General features: G+C 49.4%; 1 protein-coding gene across 11 annotated transcripts in view; it reads left to right on the forward strand.

The window, feature by feature from the left end:
* The first annotated feature begins 2,144 nt into the window (after positions 1-2,144).
* Positions 2,145-18,540, forward strand: part of AKAP8L (A-kinase anchoring protein 8 like) — a 30,775-nt gene continuing 14,379 nt past the window's right edge. For 6 of the 11 annotated variants that reach the window (XR_006059827.2, XR_006059825.2, XR_006059826.2 and 3 more), the window contains exons 1-11: positions 2,145-2,225; positions 7,481-7,555; positions 12,039-12,071; positions 12,357-12,597; positions 14,428-14,881; positions 14,972-15,068; positions 15,152-15,222; positions 15,591-15,654; positions 16,480-16,588; positions 18,041-18,182; positions 18,275-18,380. Coding sequence is in view for 7 of the 11 variants with exons in the window: in XM_042249762.2 (XP_042105696.1) it covers positions 2,213-2,225; positions 7,481-7,555; positions 12,039-12,071; positions 12,357-12,597; positions 14,428-14,881; positions 14,972-15,068; positions 15,152-15,222; positions 15,591-15,654; positions 16,480-16,588; positions 18,041-18,182; positions 18,275-18,380 (1,405 nt within the window). In the remaining 4 variants the exon portion in view is untranslated. Of the gene's footprint in view, positions 2,226-7,480; positions 7,556-12,038; positions 12,072-12,356; positions 12,598-14,427; positions 14,882-14,971; positions 15,069-15,151; positions 15,223-15,590; positions 15,655-16,479; positions 16,589-18,040; positions 18,183-18,274; positions 18,381-18,475; positions 18,526-18,540 lie in introns of all 11 variants that reach the window. The other 5 variants (XR_006059824.2, XM_042249765.2, XM_042249763.2 and 2 more) reach the window with 4 other exon arrangements.

An 18,540-nucleotide genomic window follows, 5' to 3' on the forward strand; every position in this document is an offset into this window, starting at 1 on the left:
TGCGGCTGGGCATGTGTGAGAATTTGAAAGCTGGTAGAGCCTCACTCGGAGAAGGCGATGGCACCCCACTCCAGTACTCTTGCCTGGAAAATCCCACGGACGCAGGAGCCTGGTAGGCTGCAGTCCATTGGGGTCACGAAGAATCGGACACAACTGAGCGACTTCACTTTCACTTTTCACTTTCATGCATTGGAGAAGGAAATGGCAACCCACTCCAGTGTTCTTGCCTGGAGAGTCCCAGGGACGGGGCAGCCTGATGGGCTGCCGTCTATGGGGTCACACAGAGTCGGACGCGACTGAAGTGACTTAGCAGCAGCAGTGGCAGAGCCTCTCTCAGAATGAGACCTGACCCAAAGGCACCACCTCTTTCAGCGTTTTTTTTTTAGAAACTAATATATTAGTTTTTAAAAGTGATGTAAGATGGATGTAAAGGAAAAGTTCAAACTAGTGACTGAACTGAACTGATACAAGAATTTTGAAAGTAGGAGGTCCTACACCACCTGCAGTGGTGCCATGATAAGGGCCAGCCCTTGAAAGGGTTGAATGCTGTTTTTGCTACAGAGGGATCTTTTCCTAAAACTTGTGATCACACCCCTTCTCGTAAGCAGTTCTACTTGTCTCAGAGGCAGTGCATTAGATATTAGTGAAGTCAACATATGAGGGTGAAATATGGCTGTGGCACAGGCCATGAAGGAAGCCTGGGGCTATGCCTTAGTTTGGACGGCAGGCAGGTATCCCTGAGGGTGACACTGAAATGAGCCCCACAACTGGAGTGCACACGAGGCAGAATTTTATGTACTTCATATGTGGAGTTTTTCAATGCATTGTGAGCTTTGGCTCACGTGGCAGCAAGTTTTGCATAGGCCCAGGGTTGGAGGAGTTGCTAAAGCTTTTCACGGAGAATTCTAATCACACAAAAGTGGAATAGTAAAATGAACTGTCACCTACTCATCAGTTGTAAACTCATAACCAGTCTCTTCAGCTACAGCCCCTTCATGTCCTCTCCTCCATATGAATTACAGTCATCAGACCAATTAATCTGTTAATGTTTCAGCATATTTCTCTGAAGGATACGGACTTTTAAAAGTGCCATTGAAATGAGAGATTAATATCAAAAAGTCAGTAGTGGCATACTTTAAAACAAAAAAGTACAAGTCACCCAGCTTGATGAACTTTCACAAACACATTAAGCACAATTTTCAGTGTCTGCAGCTCCCTCAAGTCATTTCTTAGCAGCTATGAGCTGGTTCTGACAGTGGACACATCCAAAGAGGCTGCTGAGGACACAGCGCTGGAGCCTGGCTGGGCTTCTTACTGTAGGATCTCTAAAGTCCAGAACAAACTGAGAAGGGTTTAGAGTGGGTAGTTCCAGCTTTAACACTTAAGTGTCAAGGACCCTGAGCAAGTCATGAATTTCAAGCTTCAGTTTTCTCATCTATTTAAATGGGAGTTTAAAAAAAAAAATAAACTTCCTCACAGAGTATTTGAAATAATACAAATATATTTATTACATATAATGATATAAACGTGCTGTATATGTTATCTTTGTGTAACGGTGTATAACAAAATGTAACATTTCTTTAGATCACCCGGCATCGGACTGAATTCTTCACATATGTTATTTCACATATTTGAAACTGTGCCCAGTATCTTGCTTGGCACTTAGCTGTAATTTTCATTCCAACATGGCTTTACCTTGTTCGTTTTGGAGCTGAAGGCCAGGGAAGTTAGGAAAGAGCGTAGACTGGCACAACACCCCCGTGGCAAAGCCGGGACTGGAGGAGTGTCCTGCCTTGTAGACCCAGCTCCCTCTGGCGGGCCTCCAGGGCACAGGCCTTTCCCGCCTGGCCATTCTTGGGCCTCAGGTCTTTCCGTAGTGAACAGCTCCGCCCCTTCGAACTCTGCGGGAGCCCACCTCCAGGCGGTCTCCTCTAAGCCAATCCGCATTATCTCAAAATAACGGGAGGCGGGATTTAGGGTGGGGCTCGCGTGAGATTGGCAGGGCCGTCAGCCGCGGGCCTAAGGAGGCTCAGAGATGGACAGCGAGGCTATCCAACAGGCGTGAAGCCAGGGTCCGGCGTGAGCCAATGCTGTCGAGAGGCGGGGCTTAGTTGTGTGTGGAAGGGGCTCAGGGGATTGTCTCCGCTAACGCGGCGACGTTCGACGCGTGGAGCAGCTGCAGGAATTTTCGGGTGCAGTCTTCGCTGCTGCCATGAGCTACACAGGTGGGCCCGGCAGGGTTGGTGAGGAGAGGGGTCGGGCTCCCGGTGGAGAGGGATAGGGATGTGCCGGAGCCGCGCCGGGCTCGTCCGTGCCTCCCGCGGGGCTTGGACACTGCCCTCTCTGCGGTCACAAAATGGCGCCGGGGTCCCGTCGCCTCAGTAGCGCGCCCCTCACGCCTTGGCGTCTCAGTACTCTGTGCTGGCCACCTCGGGTCCCGGCTCCCTACCGCCCGAAGTTTTGGCTTCTGTCCCCTGTGTCGGTGGGCCTTGATTTCGGCACCTGAGTTCTCGCCTCCGTTCCTGGCCCGGCCCCCTGGGCCCTCATCGCCTCCGGTCGCCCTTTCTCAGGCCTCGGCCCTTCAGGTCGATCTGCGTACTCGGCCGCTGTCGCCATTGTCCCCCTTGCAGTTTCCCTGCAAACACCGCGGTTGCCCGCACCCCGCGCCCCCTCGCCTTTACCTGCCCCAGGCTGGGAGAGGCGCCAGCCCCTCCTTGGAGCGGGGGTGTGAGTGAAAAAATACATGAAGCGTCTGGGCCGAGTGGGGAACCTCGCGTCCTTAGGGACTGAGCCGTGTGAAGAATGGCTGGCTTCCGTGTTAACTCATTCCACAACTGTCAAATTCATCGTGGAGTCTGGGGTTGAATAGACACGGACATACTGACGGGAATTCCTCAAGTGTTTTATAGAGTAGGGCAGACCCTAATCGGGAAACGAACGTAGTATGTGTTGTGGAGTAGTCAGTACCCTGAGGACCTTGTTCTATTAAGTGGGGTGGTTGGGGACCTCTGGAGAGCATTGAGCATTTGAGCAGAGACCTGAATGGAACGTGGGAGTTAGGGATATCTGGCCAAGGGGGCCCTCGATATAAAGACCTAGTGACAGGAGCTGCCTGGTGTTCTACGATCAGCCCGAGGTGATCAGTGGGTCTTGAGCTAAGGGGAGGGAGGGGATGATGAGATTAGAGAGGGAGCCATAGGATATGCCTGGGTGATTACAAATCATCCCTGAATGAATTCAAAGGCTGGCCTGGGACTGCTTTCGGAATAACTGAAGAGGCTTCTCAGCCAAGAGCTTCCCTTGTTAACAGGGCTTAAGCTTGTGTGGTTGCTGGGTAAGCTGCATTCTGCTTGGAATGTTTAGGACTGAGAGTGGAATCTGAGCCTCTGGGGCTGCTCCATAGGCACCCTTAGACGAGAAGGTAGTGTTAGCTCTCCCTCCTCCAGGTCAGGAGCTTGGCAAGAACTCCAGTTTTTTTAAGCAACCATCCCTTAGCCCAGTGGTTCTCAACCAAGGGCAAGTTTGCCCTCCAGGGGACATTGGCAAAGTTTGGAGCGTGGGATTCGGTTGTCATTTCTTGGGGTGGGAGTTGCTACTTGTGCATCTAGTGGATAGAGGCCAGGAATGCTAAAAACATGCTATAGTGCAAAGGGTGGCCCCACCCTGAAGAATTATCTGGCCTCAAACATCAGTAGTGCCAAGGTTGAGCAACCCTGCCCTAGCCTTTGTGTACCTTTTCTGGTTCACCAGGGAAGTCAGTCTGGTTGATACTAACATAACTGAAATTGAAAACTGATCTATTTCACCAAATCTTATCAAGAACTGGAAGACAGTTCTGTGGTTATTAGGGACAGGACTGCTGAAGAAACCAGGGGATGACTGGTTGGGTGCTGTGGGGTAGCTTAATAATGATCCATTTAATTTCATAGACAAGGAAACTAATGTATAGAGGTCACAGATGGTCATGTTTGAATATCAGCTCCATATCTTGTAGGCTGTAATTCTGTGTTTGAGTTGGCAGTGAGGTAGCCAAGCTAATGAGGTTATGATTAGTTTTCCCTTGATCTTGACCAACTGAAAACCACAGTCGCTTTATAATGTGTGATTTTCCCTTTTAAGAAGCAGGCCACTTAAGTCAGAGGCATGTAAGGATTTCCCTGGCAATCCAATGGTTAAGATTCCACTGCAGGGACACTGGTTCAGTTCCTGATGGGGGAACTAAGACCCCACATGTCAGGAGGTGCTGTCATAAATAAATGAATGAATGAATGTCAGGCATTTTATGTCACATTTTAGATAACTCTTTGCCTTTAAGGAGAATTTCTGGAGGCCTTAAAGCAAATGTTACCCTTAGTAGTAAGGTAGAAGGTGATTTAAAATGTATCTTTTTGATAACTTATCTACTTTTTTAACCTAATTTTTTTATGTATACTTGAGAAAGAAAGTTCTGTCTCTACCACTAAGGGGAGGAAGATAGGAGCAGTGGAAATATAGGACAAAAAATCCAGAATCAGATCTTTAAACAAAGGTCTGAAATGCTACCAGTCTTTTTATAGGACCATTCATCATCTCATATATTTTCTCTGCGTTAGAAATGCACAGGTGGTTTAGCGGGGTGGCTCTGACTTGGGATTTCTCATAAGGTTACATTTTGGATGTTAGTTGGGACCTTAGTCATCTGAAGGCTGAACTTGGGCTGAAGGTGACTCAGACTAATGTGCCTGACAGGTTGATGCTGGCTGTTGATTTCTATACTACCTGGAGCTCTCCACAGGCCTACTAGAGGGTCCTTACTATATGCTGGCTTATAGTAAGAGTGAATAATCTGAGAAAGAATAAGGTGGACGCCTCAGAAGTTGCACTGGGTCATTTCTGCAATATCTTTTCGATCAAACTGCCTCCTTTTATTTGGGAAGAGACAACATGATGTCAGAAGGCAAGAAGCGTTGGAGGCCATCTTGGAGGCTGATTTTCACTGGATAGTAGAGGTTGGCAGCAACCTAACCTCTTTCCTATTGTCTTCCAGTTTTTGTCACTTACTATTATTTCTTCAAAGAATCCCCTTCTAAAAAAAAAGAAGGAAAATAATAAAATTGAGAAGCTTTGTGTGTTTTTGAGCAAAAAAAGATACCAGAGAGGCTGGCCAAGAGGGAGGGGCTGTGATACACAGTTATAAACACATTGTCTCACCTTTCAATTTATAGGACCAAAAATTTGCTTATTTTATTTTTTCACTCAGAGCTTATTTTTTCATTCAGAACTTAGTCAAGCTGAAAAATTGAACTAAGACAAGATCGATCCTCAGCCAGATAAGAATTGGTTCATAATTGGAGCATAACTGGCTAAAGAAGGTCCTGCCCTGGGGGCAGTGTTGTGGCGCAGGATATTAATGTAGAGAGGACAGAACGAGCTGAGTTTGCCTTTGAACTCTGAAGGTTTGATGCATTGATGAATTATCTTTCCTTTTTCTCAAGGAAGAATCAGGGCCCTCTCCCCTGAATATACATAGATCTTTTGCTCGATAGCTTTAATACTGTGTTCCAGTATGTATTCCTGTTAGCCTGTGGTAGGTTCTAGTTGCAGCTGCAGTACCTTCAGGCCATATTACCTAAAGTCTAGAGTTGTTTTGCAAGTGGCACTATTGCTGAACAAACAGGTTTCCAGAAGCTAGTTGAGCAAACAGTGGAAAAGGCCAGTGTAAGGTGGTACTTATATTGGGAGCCTTCCCCACAGGTGAACCTTCTTTAGATTACTTTCGATGTTTTTTATGTATTATCAGGGTTACAGTTTGGGCATCTCAGGAAGATCCTGGATCCCTGGAGGAAATCCATTCCGTGTGCCCTGTTTAATTAGGGAATATAGGAAATGTTGGATTTATATGCTTCTGTCACCAGCTCTCTTATTCCCCAGTGCCCAGTTTCAGTTCCCTCCTCTGGGAAGTAAAGTGTGGATCCACTGTTCTTTGTTTGAAACCCTTGGAGCTGGGTGTGTTTTGGAATTCTAGCTTCAAAGGACATTGCACGACACCTGCAGTGGGGTTTGGGGCTGCTGCTGCTGCGGAGTCGCTTCAGTCATGTCTGACTCTGTGAGACCCCACAGATGGCAGCCCACCAGGCTCCCCTGTCCCTGGGATTCTCCAGGCAAGAACACTGGAGTGGGTTGCCATTTCCTTCTCCAATGCATGAAAGTGAAAAGTGAAAGTGAAGTCGCTCAGTCGTGTCTGACTCTTAGCAACCCCATGGACTGCAGCCTACCAGGCTTCTGCGTCCATGGGATTTTCCAGGCAAGAGTCCTGGAGTTGGGTGCCATTGCCTTCTCCAGGGGTTTGGGGCAGCACCTTGTAATTAAATGAAGAAAGATAAAGAATGTCCTCATGGGTCAGTTTTTCCCAGAATGCATGTTGACACCACATTTGACGAAAACACTTGGTTTTCAGACTTTTTTGGACTTTGGAATTGGCAGGGTAAGGGATCTTGACCCTGTCCCTTTTGTTGGCTGTGGTGAGGATGAAGCGAAATAATGCAGATGAACCTCTTAGCACCCTGCAGGAAAAACACTTGTTCAATGTTGACTGCTGTTGCTGTCCTATTTGCTGCTATGGTCTTAAGAAATGAACTGGAAAAAAAAGAGAACTAGAAAGAGTGTCAACAAATACTTGAATGCCTGCCCAGGGAAAGGCACTTGGTGTATGGTTTTATTGTCAGCAAGCTACTGGAGGTGCTGGCTTTAATTTTTAGGTCATGAGTTGGATCTTGACGGGAACAGGCAAATGTTGCCTCTTATGGTGTCTATCATAATTTCAGTGCTAAGGGCAAATCACTTAAACAATGTTTTAAAAGTGTAGATTAAAAGATAATCAGCATTTGAGACCAGTAGTTTCTGGTAGAAGTTCAGTTTTTCCTTACTTGTTACTAATTCATTAGAAGTTGAGAAATAGTATAAGATTTGAGAAGATTGGAAATTATACATATAATCTATAATGCTTGTTCCATGTAAACATGCTAACCCCAAGTAATTACATTTAAGAGGTAATTGTAATACACTTTTTTTTTAAATGGGAAAATGAAAAATATATATAAGCTTTAGATTTGGGGGAATGGAATAGGTATTATTTACCTTAACATTGTTCAAAATTAACCCCCTTTGTTTTTTGATTTGGAGCTCACCTTTCAGTGCTCACCTTTCAGTGATTTGATATAAACGTTTTCTTCATTTACCTGAATCATTTGGGTACCCATTTATCAAAACAGGGTACTGGTTTAAAGGTTTAAAAATGTTTATCCAATTCTTCTGACATAACAAGTTAAATATAGCCTGCCTTTCCTTTGGTTGATATGTTCTGGAGGTGTTCAGAAACCAAAAGTTTTGGTGGCTTTCCAGTGAGGGGAGGGTCTGCCAGGCAGTCTCCACTGACGGGTAGTCTTAGGTCATTTTCATGTGGCTTATTTGGAGAAATTAACCACACTGTACGTATATTTAGGCTTTGTCCAGGGATCTGAAACCACTTTGCAGTCGACGTACTCAGACACAAGCGCCCAGCCCACCTGTGATTATGGTAAGTGTGGGCCCCTGGGAACTGGAGGGTGTGTGCTCTGCTCTCCAGTGGCGGAGCAATCCACTGGTTTATTAGTTGCCTTTAACATTGCTGTCACACTGTCGTTTCCAAATGCAAACTTGTATGAAATGGTACGGTGGGCTCTTAGAATAGCTACGGGGGGTTAGAATTGCCCTTTGGGGGCAATTGTGGGAAAGATGTCTGTTATTGAGCAAGCTGGAGTTCTTGGCTGTATATGATTGGTTCCTTTGACCCTTTGACAAACTGTTACAAGTACTTGTGGCCTGTGACAAAGATGTAGGTTCAGAAAATCCCCTCAAGGGAGGGTCTGGGGAGGAGAGTGGCCAATCAAAGTCCAAAGGATTGGTGTGAGCAGAAACCAAGCCATTAACTTAACCCCTGGGTAGTGCATGAGATTCCAGTGTAGGAGAGGCTACCTGTCTGAATCTAGATGGCTTTTAGAGACACAGTCAGGCTGGTAGGTTCCTCCCACACAGGGTTGAGAGAAAGTTTCTCATTGCTTTCTCAATTGTGGACAGACACACTGAATCCCTAATTCAGAAGGATCCATAGATATTCTTTTGGTATCTCTCAGCAGTCCAAAACTGCCAGTAAAGCTGTTTCTCCGTGATTTGTGACCGTGACCCTAGTTCTCTGTCATGAAGGAGCTTTCTTCAAAAGGTTTTGCCTTGATTATTGAGATGGGTAATTGGTTATACTGCCAAGGTCTAGGGAAAGACTGAGTCTACACAGTCACATTCTCTCAGGAGTCACGGATTAAGTGGAAATAAGTAAAACTCCCTAAAGGATTGTCAGATTGTCCCAGGGGAGAGAGAGACTTAAAAAAATGTTCTGAAAATGAGTAAGGAGGTATCAAATAGTTCATAAGGAGGAGAAACTTTGTCTGCATGGCTTCTCTGTCCTGCCCTCCCTGCCTCAACCCTTTTCATTAGACATAATTCCAAATTACACATCTTTTTTGAACCATTTTCTCTCAGGTTTATATATTCTAGTCCAAAACATTTCACAAGATGTGTCATTTGCAAATATTTTCTCTCAGGCTGGGACTTATCTATTTGTTCTCTTGATAGTGTCTTTTGAAGAACACAAATTCTTCATTTTGGTGAAGTCCAGTTCATCAGTCTTTTATTTTTGTTTGTTTTAAAAGTCTTTCAGCTGTGCTGTGTGGCATGTGGAATCTTAATTCCCTGACCAGAGATTGAACTTGGCTCTTAACCACTGGACTGCCAGGGAAATCCCAATCTTGGTTTTGTTTTGTTTTTTTGCACCGATTCTTCATTGCAGCACAGGAGCTTCTCTAGTTGCAAGATGTTTCTCTCGCTGTAGAACACAGGCTCTAGCGTGCATGGGCTCAGTAATTGTAGCACATGGGCCTCTCTAGTTATGACTCTAGAGCTTAGTTGCCTGACCAGGGTTTGAACCCAAGTCCCCTGCTTGCTTTGGAAGGCAGATTCTCAACCACTGGATCACCAGGGAAGTCCCCCCAGTTGTTACTGGGAAATTTATACTTAACCCAAGGTCACAAAGATTTTCTTTTAAGCACTTCATAGTCTTAGGTTTTACATTTATTTTGTGATTTTGAGTTAATATTTCTACCAGGTATACAATATAGGTCAAGATTCTTCGTTATCTTTGTTGAAAATTAATTGAATGTATATGTGTAGGTCTGTATCTGGATTCTAATTCTGTTTCATTGATTTGCATGTCCTAAGTTTCCTCTAGTACCTTACTGTCTTGATCACTATAGTCAGTCTTGAAATTTGTGAATATAAGTCCTCTAGGTTTATTCTTTTTCCAAAATTGACTTGGATATTCTTGTTCCTTAGCTTGTATGTATAAATTTTAGAATCAGTTTGTCAATTTCTATAAAAATTCCTCCTGAGATTTGGAGTGGAATGGTCTTGAATCTGTAGTTTGGGAGAATTGAAATCTTAATAGTATTAAGCCTTAAAATATGTGAACACAGTATGTCACTTCATTTTTAAGTATTTTGTCGTTTTTGCACACAAATCTTGCACATATTTTGTTCAGTTTACAGCTAAGCATTTCATGTCTTTAATGGTATGAGATATGATAGTTTTCAAAAATTCAGTTTCCTATTGTTCATTGCTGTTATGTAGAAATTTGATTTTTTTTTCTTTTTGTATGTTGACCTTGTAATAAGCCTTGCTAAGCTCACTTATTTACAAGTTAACTTTTTTTCCACTAGTAACTTTTTTTGTGTAGTTTTTTTTTTTTTTTTTGAGAAGTTTTACATCATGTTTTGAAGGAATAGTTTTACTTCTGGCTTAAATTGTAAGACTAATATAACAGCATTTAAATAACATTTTGAAAAACAGTCAGCCAAGGTCCCACCATCTATACCTGTCAGCATAGTTATTTTAGGTAGTTGCATATCTTACAGGTAGCTAGAATTAATGTTTTGTTGTGCTGTTAGAGCATTTCCTTGTGCAGCAAAAGGCCTAGTAGTATATTTTTTTTGATGCCTATGTGATATCACTGAGTAGGCTGACCATAATGTGATTAACTATTACCTTAAAGTCAAACATTTACATGGTTTTCTATTTTTTGCTCTTTAAATATTTGCTACAACCAGCTCCTTTTCTTTACTTTTTTTTCTTCTTTCTTATTTTGGTTTCCTTTTTAAAAACAAATTACATTCTTAAAATACTCTGTCAACTATGGTCTCATCTCCTCTGTGGAGATGAAGTGAATTCCAGTGTTCTTTTGCAAGGGAGTCACCAAAGAACACAGTGTAGACAAAGATTTCCCCTGAGGGGATCTGGCTGGGGAGCCCACCAGGGTTGCTCTAGGCATAGCAGGTAACACATAGAGAGTGCTTGCCTGTCGCCGTCATAGGAACCACCAGCCTGTGCTTGTGCTCAGAGTTATGCCTACTGCTGCTTCCTTTCTTTGTGCTTCTTCGCTGTTCTGGCAAGTGCTCAGTAGTGGAAGCCTGGAGTGGGGCAGGGACACCGTATTCGGGACTCAGGCATAGCCTCGATGGGCTGCCTTTGTCTCCCAGTCCTGTCTCTTTTTGAATAGCCAGTGTCCACCGTCCTGGTTGCAGACAGCCACGTGTCCAGACCCTTTTAGCTGCTGGGACTAAGTGTACATTATTCCTTGTGCGGCTGTGCCAGCCACTCTTCTTGCCTGTTTGAATGCCTCATTCACCACTCACTCCTTGCATGATCTCCACCTGCTGTCCCTTGCTGCTCTCTAATTATTTAGGGTCTGCTTTACCACACAGTGCTCTGGGCCTGAGGAGTGCCTGGGACTGCCAGCCTCTGTTCTGTGTGCTCTGAGCACGATAATCATTGAATAAACAAATGAATGAGAAGCCCCTGCTTTGGTTTCCCCAGCTGTAGAGGATTTTCACTTTGTGAGCTCTAGCATGTCCCACAGTTCATTAGTGTTCAACTCCAGGTCCTTGCTGGTTTCCAGTGTCTCCCTATTCATTTGTGCAGTAGACCGAGGGGAAACTTGAGTATAGGATCTCAGCTTGCCCCCACGCATGTTCACTCTGATTCATCTTCTCAGTGTATGCACTCTTGCCTTCCTATGGCTGGATTCTGTTGTTTATCACGCTGCCCTCTCGCTGAGGTTTGGTCCTCTCTCTGTTCTGGGACGAGTATGACCTGTCTGTCTGCAAGGTAGACATTGTGGAATAGGAGATAACTCTGAGGTCCCACCAGAGACACTGGGAAAGTGGTTGCCTGTTCTCATGCATTTCCTTGGGAAAGAATCATGCTCGACTCAGAGTTTGCACTTGGTCAGTTTTCAATGGCTTTATGTTTTCGAAGGAAAGACTTTTTCTTATGTGCTGTAATAAAATCCAAAGTACATTTAGTTTATAATCCAAATTGTATTTTCATCAGCTCTTCTCAAGAGTGGCGTCCTGTGTTTCCCTCTGCTTATGTGTTCCAGCACAGCACACTCACACAATTCAATGGCTTGATAGTTCTCCCTGTTAAGGCAGACATTTGAGGGAGTAGGGTGGTTATTTTCTCTGCTCCAGATGGCTTTGTTGGGTGATCTGATTGACAGGATTTTGGAGTGGATATGAGCTCTTTGCTGAGCTTCTTTTACAGCGTGGAATCAGTGTGAGGCACCAGAACTGCTTGACTCTTCCTCTGATTGGTGCTAAGCCAAGGGCCAGAATAATCTTCCAATCCTGACTTATTGCAGAAGCCATATAGAAGCCAAATCCCTTCCCTGAGAGTGTTAGGAGTGGGGGGTTCCTTAAGTAGCAGGTGGTCAGACCCATGAAAGATCGGGCACCAGGGCAGCACGTGGCCTGGGTCAGTCATATAGTGCTCTCAAGCTCAAGGCTTCTCAGTTAGGGGAGGTTCGGCCTCCTATAACCGCTCAGGTTCTAGGAATCATTGTTTTTATGCCGGCATCAGGCTCTCATCGTACTGTAAGCAATTATAGATATAATTGCCCTTTTACTTTTTTGTAGGATATGGAACTTGGAACTCTGGGACAAACAGAGGCAAGTATTATTCCCATGATCACTCTTCTCTCTCCTGGGATTGGACTGGTTGAGTCTTTCTGCCACTGTGCAGCTTAACCAAGGTTTCAGGATGGGGCTTGCCTTTGGGGGTCCGAGGTGCCCTGGGGCTGGCTGTTCCTTCCCAGAAGGCTGGGCCCATCCAGCCTTGGGTGGCTAAGATCCAGGCTTGTCTCTGTGACCAAAGGTGTCCTTGTCTCTGTGTTTGTCTGTCTCTCCTCGCCCCCTCCATCTTGTCTGTCTGTCTTTCTGTCTCCATCATTGCAGGCTACGAGAACTATGGTTATGGCTATGGCTATGGCCAGGATAACACCACCAACTATGGGTATGGTATGGCCACTTCAAACTCTTGGGAAATGCCTAACTCTGACACAAATGCAAACCCTAGTGCCATGGGTAGTGCCAGTGCTGATTCCGTTTTGTCCAGAATTAACCAACGCTTAGATATGGTGCCGCATTTGGAGACAGACATGATACAAGGAGGCGTGTACGGCTCAGGTGGAGAAAGGTGAGTGGGCACCAGCCTAGGGGCGGAGGCTTTGCAGGGTCACCCCCTGCCCCCTGGTAGTCTCCCCTTCTGAACTTCCTGTTACATCTGTCTGCTTTTTCCTTCTTTGCCATACTGCTGGGGCTTCCCAGAGACTGTGTAGGGTCTGTTTCACATTCCGTCTCTGGCTTGTGTCCCGTCTTCCCTCCATCCTCACCCATTGTCTGGTGGTGAGCCTCTTTTCCAGCTTGCAGAGGGCCGAGCAAGCCCACTCTTGGCTGGTTTCACTGTGACCTCTGAGTGGCTCTTCTCAGGGTCGTTGTTGAATGACTCTTCCCTCTGGAGACAGCCATTTGAAGTCCTTGCAATACTTTGCACCCTGCACTCTGTCAGGGCAGGACCATTTCGGTTGTGTATGAAGGATGGGGTGAGCCCTTGGGCTGAGCACCGTGAGCTGGGCCATCCCACATAAGGCACGGGAAAGATGGGGGCACATCCTGGCCACCCTTCGGTGCCTTATCAGTGTGTAGCTGTTGAGCCTCAGAAGTGCCCCTGTGGGGAGCTGTTGATGTCCTCACTTTGTAGATGAGGAAAGTGAAGCGCCTGTGGGTTGCACCTCTTGCCCAGAGGCACACAGGAGCTAGGTATTCCACTCAGATCTGCCTTCAGATTTGTCCTTGTCTGATCTGGTGCTGGCCCAGGAGTTCTGTGCCCTAGTGAGAGGTTTCAGTGAGAAGGGCACATGTATTTCTACCACGGGATTGAGTGAAGTGGCCTAATGGCTCCAGTTGACAGATGGGAGAGAGTAAGGAGGGGTCTGGCCAGACACTGATAGGGCCAAGTGAGGCCCCAGGAGCACTAGGGCCGAGGGTGCCAAGGAGACTTCTGCTTGCATGGGCTCTCTAGCAAGCAGAAAGTATTGGGGGAGGCCCAGCACATCCCCTCTCCTTTTGCCTGATAGTCAATTGTGTTGGATCTGAGGCTGCCAGATGGCGGAGCAGTGGTTGTGGGGGGGTGGTTGGGCTGACATTGCTGCTGGTGCCAGCTGCCTGTGTACCGTCTTGCAGCAACCTAAAGCTGGAAAGCAGGGTTCAGAGACAGAGTGGCAGTTGGGTCGCCCTGGCCTCTTCTTTCATGCCGCTGGTGCTTCTTAACTACCCAGCTTTGGCAAAGAGACATGTGGGGCCTGGGCCTGTGGGCTGCAGCCAAGGTTAGAACAGCTGTCTCTGATTCCACAGTCAGAACATCTGGCTTGCCTTTCCACTTGCTGTGTAGGCTGTCCTGGGCACCAGGGATGATATGAGCTCATAAGAGTTGTGTTCTTGTCATTGGGCAAGCTTGCAGTGTCTTTGCTGGCAAATGTTCCGTATTCTTTTTAGTTTTCAGTGATGAGGGGGTTTGAGGCTTCCTGTGGATGTTACCAGCCCCAGTGAACAAAACACTGATGCGCTGGATTGCCCATGTATTGCGGGGTGCCAGGATGCTTGGCTCTGCCCCTTGAGGAACAGCCTTGGGCATTGTGACTGCCACAGACACATGCTCATTCCCTGTGGACCCGCTCTTCTCCTGAGACCTACTCTACCCTAGTAGTCAGTCCTTCTTAGGGTCTGAAAGCTGGTATGTGGTCATATGCAGGCTTGGGGACATGAGCTGAGGGGACCTGCTAGCTTCTAGAAGTCTGCCCCGAGAAGCCTTTTAAGTTGGCATTTCTGAACGTTGGTCCTCTACAATGGGCTGGGGTAGTGCTGGAGTGGGTCTTCTGTCCCTGAAATGGGGAGGTTTGCTGGAAGGCAGGAACAGAAGGGTGAGGGGACCTGAGGCCCCCTTGATGCTTGTCATCTGCCTCTGCAGGTATGATTCCTACGAGGCCTGTGACTCGAGGGCCGTCCTGAGCGAGCGTGACTTGTACCGGTCGGGCTATGACTACGGAGAGCTCGACCCTGATATGGAAATGGCCTACGAGGGCCAGTACGATGCCTACCGCGACCAGTTCCGCATGCGTGGCAGCGACACTTTTGGCCCACGGGCTCAGGGCTGGGCCCGGGACTCCCGGAGTGGCCGGCCGATGGCCTCGGGCTATGGGCGCATGTGGGAAGACCCCATGGGGGCCCGGGGCCAGTGCATGCCTGGTGCCTCCCGGCTGCCCTCCCTCTTCTCCCAGAACATCATCCCTGAGTACGGCATGTTCCAGGGCATGCGTGGCGGGGGCACCTTCCCAGGTGGCTCCCGCTTTGGCTTTGGGTTTGGCAATGGCATGAAGCAGATGAGGCGGACCTGGAAGACCTGGACCACGGCTGACTTCCGGGTGAGTGAAAGGGGGCCCTCCTGGTCTGTGACTGAGAAAGTGAAGGGCCTGAAGCTGTTTACCCTGACCCTGTTCCCTCTTCTGACCCAGACCAAGAAAAAGAAGAGAAAGCAATGCGGCAGTCCTGATGAGCCAGACAGCAAAGCCACCCGGACGGACTGCTCTGATAACAGTGACTCAGACAACGGTGAGCCCGGATGCTGGGCCCATGACCCTTGCCCTCTGCCCCATGGGACTCCTGCACTGAGCTTGCTTCCTCTTGCCTTTCAGATGAGGGCACAGAGGGGGAAGCTGCAGAGGGCACGGAAGGCGCTGAGACTGTGGAGAAGGGCTCCAGAGCAGTAAGTGGCCCCAGCCCTGCACTCTTGTCTGTTTGTGGGTGAGGCCTGCGGACAGGGGGCTGCTTGAGCCCCGGCACCACAGAGCAGGCCTCTCCCAAGAACCACAGGCCAGCCTGAGTTATCCCTGCATGCAGACATGATTAGCACAGGGAAGTGGAGGTCTGGTAGAGACAGGCTGCTGGCAGCCACCTGACCAGAGGCTGGATTTCCTTTTCAGAACATGGCCCGGTGAGCCCTCTGTGCAAGGCCTGCTGGGAGGACGTGAGGCGCCTGGCTCTATGCCTGGCCTGGTACAGGGCCTTGTCATTTACAGCTGTTAGGAGCAACTACACAGGCTTTAACATTGACTGTCTGAAATTGTGTCTTAGGAAGGAGAAGACGAAGAGGGAAAAGAGGAGGGGAAGGAAGGAGGCAAAGAGGATGCAGACAAGGGTGAGTCTTCTGAGTGGCCCGGGCACTGGGGGCTTTTCCAGATGCTTGTGGCGGGAGGGGGCCAGCCGAGGGCAGGGTTTTGGCAGAAATAGGCCCAACTTGGATTGTCCCTGTGTGGCTGACTATGTGCTGGTAGGGAGTAATCTCTCTTCCTCTTCCTGGTTCCTACTCTGGCCCTGATCTCAGACAGTACACTGGTTTTGCCTTCAGGTGGGTGGGGCAAGCAAAAGTGTGGGGGAACCCCAGGCGCAACCCCTGCCTTCAGGCCCTTAGTAACATGCAGTTCCGAGTCCTCAGTGGCTGGTGTCCAAGGTGGGACCCTTGGTGCAGTTTTTACGGCTCTGGTTTGCGTGTCCTTTCCCTTAGCACCTCTACAGCCCCTGTTGGGAGTCCGTGTCTCCCTATTCGAGTGATGAGCGCCAGCAGGTACCTAACCTAAATCCAGCCTCAGCCTACTGTTGCCGCGGTACCCAGTGTGGGTGGGCAGGGCCATGTGAGCTTTGGGGCCTTTTACCCTTGGGGGCTGCACTCAGGCCCTACCTGAGGCCTTCCTGCATTCTGCCACCTGGGTCCTCTGAACTTTTGCCAGTATCTCCACTGAGACAGCCTCTCTTTACCTTCCAGCTTCCCTGTGGCTCACTCTGCAGAGTGTGGATGTCCTGGAACGTGGTGGGGTCAACTCCCCACACATCCCAGGGCACCCGGTCCTGCTTGCAGCCAGAGGCCTTGCTCAGACAGCTGCTTTCAGAATGGACCCCCTGGAGTAGAGAGTGGATATCCAGCCAGAGGCCACAGACTGATAGCCGTATCTTTCTGTTCCCACAGGGGTCCTGAGCGCCCAGGATGAGAGTGGCCAGGCCAAGCGCAAGTTGCAGGCAGGCAAAAAGAGTCTGGACAAGCAGAAAAAGCGGCAGCGAGACCGCATGGTGGAAAGGTAACCAGCTTCCCTCCACCCCTTTGCCTCTGCCTCGCTCTGGGGCTGCCTCCAGGAGAGCAGGGCCATAGCTCTGCTGCCTCACCGCCCTCTGGCCTCCCTTGGGAGCCGCCACCTGCTCGGCCGTGCATGGACCCTGCTTTCCGCCAGGCCCAGCTCCCAAGGCCTGATTCATCCCCTGCCCCTGTGCGGCCGCCTGGCGACCGCTAGCGACTTTGGCCTGAGATCTGACACTGCTCAGCACCGTTGCCCAGAAGCTCCGGCGCTAGGTCACTTGGCACATGAGCCCCAAGGTGCACTGGGGGCCTGATGCCCCTGTGGGAGGGGGCCAGCTCAGCAGAGACTCAAGGTCCAAGGCGCCTGTGCCACCCCAGCTAGCTGCCAAGAGGCCGTCACCGTGCTCAGGAGAGATGGCAGCACCTGTGGGCTGTGGCAGCCTCGGGCCTGCCCTCTGCCCGGCCCGCCGGCCCTGTCAGGCCGGGCCTGTCTGCGGCTGAGCCCTTCACGCCCCTTGGTCGGGTCTGTCTGCCCTCAGGGCTCCCGCACTGGCGCTTGCCTCCTCCTCCTCCGCCTCAGACTCTTGCTCTTGCTGGACCTTCCTCAGCCTCGCCGGCGCCCGGCCCCTGGGCTCTCCAGACAAAGCTGACCCCGTGGCCCAGATAAGGACGTCCGGCAGAGGTAGGGACCTGCCCCGAGGCCTCGGTGGCGGCTGGCCTCTTCCGCCCCTTGCCACGGCGGCCTGCTCCGGCCCAGGCCCCAGACCCCGGGCTTCTGCTGTGGACACGCGGCCCAGACAGAGCACCTCGCTCAGGTGACTCCAGGCTGCCCTCTGGCAGGCCAGGCGGGCGCCCTCCTTCCAGCTCAGACTGGTCTCTTCTCAGAAGAGGAAGATGAGGCAGCAGGTGCCCAGGCCTGCTTGCCTCCCATCCCTCCCGACACTACCCCCAAGCATTCTGAGCAGAGGATGGGCTGGGTCTTTGAGCCCCTCAGCCCCCACAAGGAAGATGCAGCACCTTTCCGGGCCCTGCCTCAGGACTGCGTACTTCACTCTGCACTCAGGGTCACCTGGCTCACGCCAGGGCATCCTTCCTTTTGCTCCCCAGCTGGGCCAAGTGCACAAGCTCCTGCCCAGCCTCGGTAGAGAGGCCCTCCAGCAACCTTCCAGCGACTCCTTGCCTGTTGCAGCTGCTGCTGCCTCAGGCTTCAACCTCCTGCCTGTGGGAAGGAAGAGCTCCTGCCCTGTCCCCTGCGTTGCAGTAACTGCAGCCTGCAGATGTTCTGTCCCTTTGCACTCCCAACCCCACTGGTCCTAGCCTGTCCCCCTGCTGGGACCACACCTCAGAGGCCCATGAGCAAGGCCTGTTTCAGGGCTCACAGCTGGGTTGGGTGAGGCAACAGCACTCTTTCCCAGAACCCTCTTGGTCTCAGCTCTGCGTTTCCCTCCTGTGGCAGGATCCAGTTTGTGTGTTCTCTCTGCAAATACCGAACCTTTTATGAGGATGAGATGGCCAGCCACCTTGACAGCAAGTTTCACAAGGAACACTTTAAGTACGTAGGCACCAAGCTCCCCAAGCAGACAGCTGACTTTCTGCAGGTGAGCCTTGGAGTGGTTGGTACAGCTGTTGTTACCCTGCAGACATAGAGTGGCCCACACAAAGCTTGATATCTCCCTGGTGTATCCGGCAGGAATATGTCGCCAACAAGACGAAAAAGACAGAGGAGCTCAGAAAAACCGTGGAGGACCTTGATGGTCTGATCCAGCAGATCTACAGAGACCAAGATCTGACACAAGGTGAGGAGGTTCCATCCCAGTCCTACCAGGCCGGACCACAGCCTTCCCTCCTCTGGTTCTCAGAGTAGGGTCACAACACCCCTCTGTTCCCCCAGGGAGGGTCAGTGAGAACAGCCTCAGGCCCACGTGGAAATGGCAGGGTGAGGTGAGGAGCTGGTCT

Source organism: Ovis aries, chromosome 5, assembly GCF_016772045.2.
Source record: "Ovis aries strain OAR_USU_Benz2616 breed Rambouillet chromosome 5, ARS-UI_Ramb_v3.0, whole genome shotgun sequence".
In the NCBI taxonomy this organism is placed as follows: Eukaryota; Metazoa; Chordata; class Mammalia; order Artiodactyla; family Bovidae; genus Ovis; species Ovis aries.